This window comes from Pundamilia nyererei, unplaced genomic scaffold (assembly GCF_000239375.1).
Source record: "Pundamilia nyererei isolate P.nyererei 1_Seehausen unplaced genomic scaffold, PunNye1.0 scaffold00054, whole genome shotgun sequence".
NCBI classification, from domain to species: Eukaryota; Metazoa; Chordata; class Actinopteri; order Cichliformes; family Cichlidae; genus Pundamilia; species Pundamilia nyererei.
This window is the reverse complement of record NW_005187455.1, coordinates 3,126,235-3,134,628: the sequence shown is the minus strand read 5'-3', so window position 1 is coordinate 3,134,628 and position 8,394 is coordinate 3,126,235. Positions and strand designations below refer to the sequence as shown.

Here is an 8,394-nt window from a genome sequence, read left to right as displayed (position 1 = left end):
CACTATTCCTTTTTGTGTGCATGTAAACAGGTTGGTATTATTAATAGAGAACCATCAACAAATACCACAGAAATGGAGGCTCACACATAAAAACTGTACGGAGAACCACATACATGCAAAGAGGGTCATGATACATCATCCTGTTGCACAAACAAAAAGAAACCCACCTGTCAAACTGGTAGTTTGAACAGTAGGAATGGATGGGGAGGTGGAGTAGAGGACGAATAGAGGGAGGTGCAGGAGGGAAAACGAGACAGAAAGACAGTTTTTAAAGGCACCTTGAAACAGGTTACACATCTCATTCTCTAACACACCCCATACGTGTTTGCACACTGTTTTGGACTATGGCTTCCACCACCTCAGGTGATGCTCTGCCATCAGGCGGAAGGATCTTCACCAGCTTTCCTGACATATTCTTCATCCCCGAGTTTGTGAGTTTCTTGTTTTGTAATTTGTGTTGTTAGAAGGGATGTGTTACTTTTCCATGTTGAGTTTTACCCTCTTTTGTGGTTCAGACATGTCTTATTTTTGCACAGCCTTTTCTTTTATTCTCTTTCATATGTTTGTTTAACACATTTTCCTTATTTCATTCCTTATTCAACCAGGCCAACATTATTTAAAGTAGCATCTTCTTCTTCTCATTTCTCTGTTGGAGCAGGTCTCCATTCTGATAAGATTTTTCTCATCTTGTTTTGCTGGTCAGCTGGAACCACTGTTTGATAATTGGAGTTAATAAAATGTAGCCTTTTTGGTGAAAATAATTTGTTTCCATAGCAACAGGAAAATGCTAAATATAAAAAAAACACACATTTTATTTGTCAGAAAACATCTGTGATGCAGTATCTGCACTAATCAGCCATTAGTTCTACTTTTATATCCTCAAAATGAATAAAAAAATATTTGTGCAATTTGCACAATACTTATGTTGTCACTGGCATCCTCACTTTCACTTTCACCACGATTTTCCTCTATGCTCACAATCATGGATGTAACAGGTGGTGATGGACTGAACTGTATTATATCGAAAAGTGAAAAGTGAAGATTATTAGGCTTTGTTTAGTTTTTCAGTCCAGAAAATAATAGGATGAAAAAAGTATTAACTTTGAGCTGTTAATGAAGAAGGACTGACTTTTAAAAATATATATTTCATAAACTTATCCTGAAAAAAGTTTGTGCAATATCTTTAAACCTGCATAACAGCTATTACTTTAAATGTGAGAGTGCGGGGATAGGTATTAGTACTTCTTATTTGTTTATAATGTCATATAGAGACATTTTGTTATCTAAAACATTCTCTGTATTGCTCAAACCACAAACAAAAAACCTTGTATTCTGTGACATTTTAGAATTAAAGCAAACAAGTTGTCACCTTTTTTGGCATGCATGCCCCTCATTAAAATGGCACTAAAGCTGTAAATACCAAACCCAAGCTTTATCTTTACGTTTTCTTTTGATGCATGCAACACACAGATTAAATCTGCATAACACATGGAAAGGCACCAGTAACCCTTAGATTTAAGTGCAGTAAAGTATATATCAAAGTAGTCATAAACCCTCATGGATCACTGGATGGCTTTCACTTTTCATGAAACATTATGCTGCACCAGCCTGATGAAGGCCACAAGCCAAAACGCGTTGGTCAGTTAATAAAGTTGTTCCTATTTCCTTTTAAGTGTTGCTGGAGCTCCTGCATTGTTGTGCCAGAATTATTTGCTGCTGCACAAGAATGGAAATCTACTGATAAAGTTTACCTACTCTTGTTGTCAGTGTAAATTTAACTGATAACGGATAAAAAAGGCAAATGCGGGTGAGTTTGGCTTAGTTTTTGGCAACCAAGTCATTTTCCTGGAATTACTGTGTACTGTGAAGGACTGTGAGGGGGAAAAAAAGGAAACGCTAGAGAACAAAACCACCTACACAAGGCAAGCAATGGCAATAAAGTGAAGGAATGAATTGAAAATCTCCTCAACAGTTAAGATGCTTGATGTTTTTAACATTTTTTAATTGAAACTGTCCTTAAACCTACAATTCACTAGCAGGGATCAGGCTTCACTAGACAGTGTTTATTGACAGAAAATGGCGGACAGAGTCAGCAAAGTTGTCGATTTGGTGAGGGCCTCAGGGCCCTCTGGGCAGAAAGCACTCTTGGTATCTACGTGAGAAATAAGACGAGAGCTGGGAGGGTGGGGCATAGAAATAAGAACAAACTGCAAGTAGGGCAGGAGGACATTTCACGATATATGAGTGGAAGGGGAGTGTGTGAGGTGTGGTCCCACTACTGAAATTCAAATGAATTGTGCCTCAAAGCTAACTTACCATCACACACAAACATATTCAACACTAGTTTTCAGGTTGAAGCTTGGTTATTTCAAATAATCACCGAGACCATAAACTCAGACCACATGGCTGTAGGATCCACGTCCAGCTGATTTAAAGGTATACTCCACTCAAACGCTTTCACCACCCCCTGTTGGCATGGAAACAGCAGTTATATTCAGTGGATTTCAGCTGTGATTCAGTCACGGCAACAAATTTGCCACAACAGATATAGATGCTAAAAAATACTAGTATACCTAATTTAGGTTTAGCCAGCCACCCATTCAGGTGTGCATACTGTTGTGTGAAAAAAGCATTTTTCACACTTAAAGGCTTCAGATCATCAAACTAATTTTAATATTGGTCAAAGTTTTAAAATAATGATTTCATTTATTAAGGAATTAAATCTATCCAAACCTACCTCTGTGCGAACAAGCAATTTTATCAGATTAAAGATGGAAAAAGGTTGATAAAAATATTGAGTCACAGATTAAGTCTTCACACTGACTTAAATGCTCCATTATAAACATTTTTCCTGTTGTTTTCAGTCAGAGTAAACAGTCAAGCTTTGACTGCAAGTACAGAAGCCCCACCCACCTGTTTTTTTGCATATATTTTTGTATAAATTTGTATATTCATGGTGCGTTCCCTTTTACCTGGAATGGATGTAAAATGGATATGTTTCACCTGTGTGGTTTTAGATGAGATAAGTTGCGATAAGGCTTGTGTAATATTTGTCCATATATTAAAACAATTTTTGTATGTAGAAGCACCTGTTGTTTGCTACTCTGTTCTCCATTTCCTTCATGATTCACTGTCATAAATTTCGCCAGAAAGTTCCGCCTATTAAAGGTTTAAAGAAAAAAACAGGCAGTTGTTACTTCACAATTTGACAATTAAAAAAATATTCTGACATTGTACAAATAAGATTCACAAGTAGTGAATAAACCAAAACTTCTTTGGATTTAGAAAAAAATGATATCATTAATGTTGTGTATTCTAATTCACTTTTTTACTCTTTTTTGTGATGTGGATTGTTTAAACAACAATTGACAATGACAGCTAAGAAGCATTCTAACATACCTCAAGTGGCCACCAAGACCAGAAAAGCACTACATAAATGGAAGTAAATGCAGTTATTTTTATTTATTTTACATGGAGGAGACATGTCTCACTTTAAATATACCATTTGAGATGAATGAGCAGAGTAGAGCAATGTTTGTCTGTCACAGTGTTTAATCCAGGACATTGCATGTTCTTCATGGGCACTGACTAAAAAAAATACATAGATTAGGAATAGGCTGTCCATAATTTGAGCTCTCTGTGTTTGCACAGCTGACTGAACATGATTTTGTTGTTTTTTATGGGAAGGATTATTATTTTAGTTCTTATTATTTTTATTACGTTATACCGAACTAACCTAACTAGACTTTAGTCCAGCTAAATTTATAAAAATGATTGCTAGACAAATTGATTGAGGAGACTCGAGCAGTTCTGAATACAAACAGACCTATTTCAGGTTCCTTAAGTAGCAACTGAAAAATCAGAAGATTAAATAAGTGATGGAGAATGTTCATTTTAGATCTTCACCTAAAATAAATTGACTAAAGTTCTCTTGGGTATATACTATTAATAAAATAATAAAAATTATTACAGATATCCTCCCAAAATACTCATCTGAGAAAAAGTATAAAACTGAAAAAGGCTTTTGTTTTATCTCCCAGAAGATATGATATACTACTGAGCTATTGAGAAGCAGAAGGGCTTTTTTGTTTTTGGCGCTTGTGTAAAATGTCCTCACTGGAACACCAAGATGCCAGTTTCGACTGAATGAGCCTCAGCTGCTGTTTCCTCTTGCTCAGCTCCTGCGCACCTGATACTTGAAGGTTCGAAGCTGATTGGCTTGAAGAGTGTCTGGATGAAGCCTTTAATATAAAGACAGGATAAAAACAGATCTTTTTCATAGCAGACATGTTCACTTGTTTTAGTGTGAAAGCACAAGTTTAGTCTTAGAGTGTGTCTCAGAAAGCCTTTAGGACCTCGAAACTGAATGTGCTAAATAAAATGTAGAAATGTTATTATTTACACCTGAGCTTTCCTACATTGGCGTCTCTCTGTGAAGATGGCCTAACATGAAACAGTCAAAAATTTCTGTTGCTTGTTTAAAAATAAGGAATGACAATGAATAAAAATGTTTTTCCTGCGTACACTATCTGTGACCTATGGTAAAGCATTTTAATGTGCCTCTTATCAAGGAGCAAATGGTGGAAGGTTCATGCTCCATCTAAATACCAAAGACTCTTTCAAGCATAATGTTTGCCAAAGGAGGAGATATAAAGGCTGAGGCAATACACCCAAGAGTGACAACATGGCCAGTATGTGTGTGTTTGTGTGACCAAGCCTTAGTTTAAAGGGCAGTGTACCAATTTACATGAAGCTCTGAGCAACCTTTCAGAGGGCTGGAAAATAGCTTAAAGCTTACACTCAACACTATAAATTTCTAATAAAAAACTTTACAAAGTGGGTGTGTAGAATTCCCTCTCTGTGGAAACCAAGCCACTGAATTGCAATATCATCAATCATTGTCTCTTTTCTCCTCCTCTGTGTAACCCTGCAGGTGTTTGGTGGTTTGGTGTGGATTCTGGTGGCATCGGCTAAAGTTGATCCGGCTAACCCTCTGGGCTGGGTGATGTTTGTGTCTATCTTCTGCTTCGTAATGACAACACTCTGGTTCTTCATCTTCCTCTGCGGAGGCAACCAGAGCAGCATCTGGCCAGCACTGGTTAGACACTCCCACTGACTGCTTAATAGCCTAATTAGATAAACAGTTAATAATGGATCGATGAAGTAAACCTTCAAATTCCAAATCATCTTGTGCTCAGCAGGTCTTACAGTTATGTAAATCAAACCACAGATGAAGAACAATGCTTGACATATTAAAAAGTTTTTTTTTAATTTAACAGAACTTAAGCAAAAATGCAGAGGCAATGTATGCTCCTCTAAAGCAATGCTTTTATAGGAATTAAGAGAGCAAGTAGTAATGAAAATTCGTTGATTGATTGATCATCAGCAAGTGTGGCCACCTCTGGAAAAAGAGACATTTTGGAAGTGTACTGGTCCAGAGCATTGTTATGTGTTAGCCGGATATGAAGTGTTTGGTAAAAACCAAACACAACATTAACAAACACTTTATGTGTGGTGAAAGGATGATGATTTGGGATTATTTTACAGCCACAGAAGCTGGGTATCCTGCAGTCATTGAGCCAACTGTGAATTTCTCTGTATACCAAAGTATTCTAGAGTCAAATGTGAGGCCATCTGTCCAACCCCTAGGGCTTGGCTGAAAACGAGTCACATAACAGGACAATGATCCCAAACACATTAGCAAATCTACAAAAAAATCCAAGAGTTGGAATCACCAGTTAAAGTTCAGACCTTAATCTGACGGAAATGTGTTGGACTTTAGACAATGCATACCAGTCTCAATGAATGCCCGCTGTTCTTTACAATTAGCTGTTGTAAAAGAACAGTGGGACGAAATTCCACCACAATGATATGAAAGACTGATAAAGTCATACAGTAAACGATGACTTCAAGTTACTGGGGCTAAAAGTAGGCTTAGTTTTCGATAAATAAATATGTTGTTGTTCATATGAGATTATATTTAAATTATTTTAGAACCTGCTCAGGACCAGATTTCTTTTATGTCTTGTTACATAAAAACTTAGACATAATAAATAAATAATAAAAGGTGTAATTCCATTTCTCATGTGACTGTAGTGTAGACATTGAGAAATGTGCACCAATATATTAGACATCAAACACTGAAAAAATACCACAACAAAAAGAAGAAAATTTAATTTATTACTAAAGTAAAATCGGTACTTGCATTTGAGAATTTGAACTGTCTTTACTCAGTGTAAACAATAAACAGTCTTAGTTAACCTTTGGTGTTTGTTGTTGCCACTAAGGAAAAATGGACACTGTTGTTGAATGTTGCTATTAAAAATGCAGCGATAAACAGAAACCTGACAATTAAGGACATTTTTAGGGCCTATCTTAAAGAAGGGTTATTACCTGGCAATATTCTTAAAAATGAGGTAGCACAGGGTGGCAATTGGGGTTTTGGGGGATACTTTCCCACAAGTTTTACACAGTCCATCAACCTGTCCCCACTTTGTTTGAAAATTTTCCCTTTTGCTCCCCTTCCTCTTTCTGAGAGTGCGAAGGCCCTATAGTATCTTCTCCATTTATTATTATTATTATTATTATTATTATTATTATTATTATTATTATTATTAATTTATTTATTTTTTAATTTCCTTCTTCTTATTTTTTCTCTATATTTTAATTTGCAGGATGCAGGTTATCATTTTGTGGCGGTGGTTTTCTTCCTCAGTGCATCAGTGGATCTGGCCTATGTTACCTATGGGACTGGACAACTTGCACAAGTTCTACCAACAGCTGAACTTCTCAAAATATACCGACTGTACATTTCTGCAGTGGTACGTAAAACACATAAATTTATTGTTCAAAACATTAAGGGAACTCTCAGATCTTGAAGAATGAGATATCCAAATTAAAAGTATGTACTGACATATTTTGAATTTGGATTAAAAATATGTCAGTTCTACAATGACTACTGTTCCCTAATTTGTTTATTTATTTATGATTTTTTGAGCAGCATATGAAATAAGATAAGTTCTTATATAATAAATGAACTGCTTGATGGTAATATTATATCATTATTTACTAAAACAAGTGGAAATAACGAATCTTGTACTTGTATTTCTGACAAATTCACTTTATTCTGGACAATTTTAGCACAACATACTGAAATTATCCAACTCTTTTGGTAATTTTTAAAGTAGTTGTAAAAGAACAAAGCTTTAAAATGTTTTAACAACGTAATTTGTTGAACAGTACAAATGTAGATGTGTAAACATTTCTCTTATGTCAAGGAATTGAAAATGTAATTATGGAAGATACTGAAAATACGCAAGTAAAGTATATGTGTCTCAAATTGTAATTGCTAAAACAAGGAAAGTTATCAAATCAAAGTTATAAGTTAAGTTAAAATCTTTAAAGTCTTGTACCTCAAAGTGACCATCTCCATCATCCATCTGTGTTTCTGTCTGTTTTTTAGGTGATGTCCTATGTGGCCACTCTTCTCTACTTCGTCCATGCCATATTCTCTGCCATTCGATGGAAGAGGTCCTAAAACAAGTCACCAACTCAAGAGAAAAACAACAACAAAAAAACGAATAATCACATAGCTTTCACAAATACATTGAGAGGAAAATTATTTTTATGCATTTATTTTGAATCAATATGCCCAAACATCAAATTGATGAAAAAGTGGAAAACACACTCAAACAAAAATTATATTATCACATTAGCCTACCTCACAATTTTCAATGTTGTTTTTTAGAATCCATCCATGTGAAGTGAGAATTATAAGTTTTCAGAATTAAATGTTGTTTAAAGATGGATGAGTGTAAATAACTAATGAAATTACTAATCTAAACAGAAGCAGGAATGATATTATCATAACTTTTTATTTCTTTGATTTTTCACTGTAACTTTCAATAGTATACAATTTAAAAGCTCAGTTCACAAATTTTATTGCACACTCACACACAAAAAAAACACAAATGCATTTTTTAAAACTCAAGATCTGTCCTAATTTTCTTTAAATATATTTCTGAGACATTTTAAAAAAAGATGTTTCCTTCAGTTTCTGTAAGTAAACCACGTCAATGATGTAGGCTTAAAGACAAATCTTTCTGCATCTACCATACTAGTAACACACTAGTAACATGCCCTAATATGATAGCTGAAATTTCAATATTTGCTATATATCTGTTTTGCCTGAATTAGATAGTGGAGAGAAGAAGGGACAAAAAGGGAAAGACATACAGCCTTAGGCTAGAGTTTAACAGAATTGCATCTAACCTTGTGGCATACAGTCACCTGTTCATCGTGTGAGCTAAACCAGCACCACAGCATTTAAATATTTCCAACATTTGTCACACAACTTACTTCTACAGCTTAACACAGTTAGACTTTTAGTTTGCT

The 8,394-nt window shown here is 35.2% G+C and overlaps 1 protein-coding gene across 1 annotated transcript; it reads left to right on the top strand.

Annotated features, from left to right (window-relative positions):
* Positions 1-314: 314 nt before the first annotated feature.
* LOC102192125 (myelin and lymphocyte protein-like) lies at positions 315-7,992 on the top strand. Its single transcript, XM_005733750.2, has 4 exons — positions 315-431; positions 4,934-5,098; positions 6,675-6,821; positions 7,463-7,992. Exons 1-4 carry the CDS (start codon positions 345-347, stop codon positions 7,535-7,537), a joined length of 474 nt encoding a protein of 157 aa, XP_005733807.1. The 5' UTR covers positions 315-344; the 3' UTR covers positions 7,538-7,992.
* The last annotated feature ends 402 nt before the right edge of the window (positions 7,993-8,394 follow it).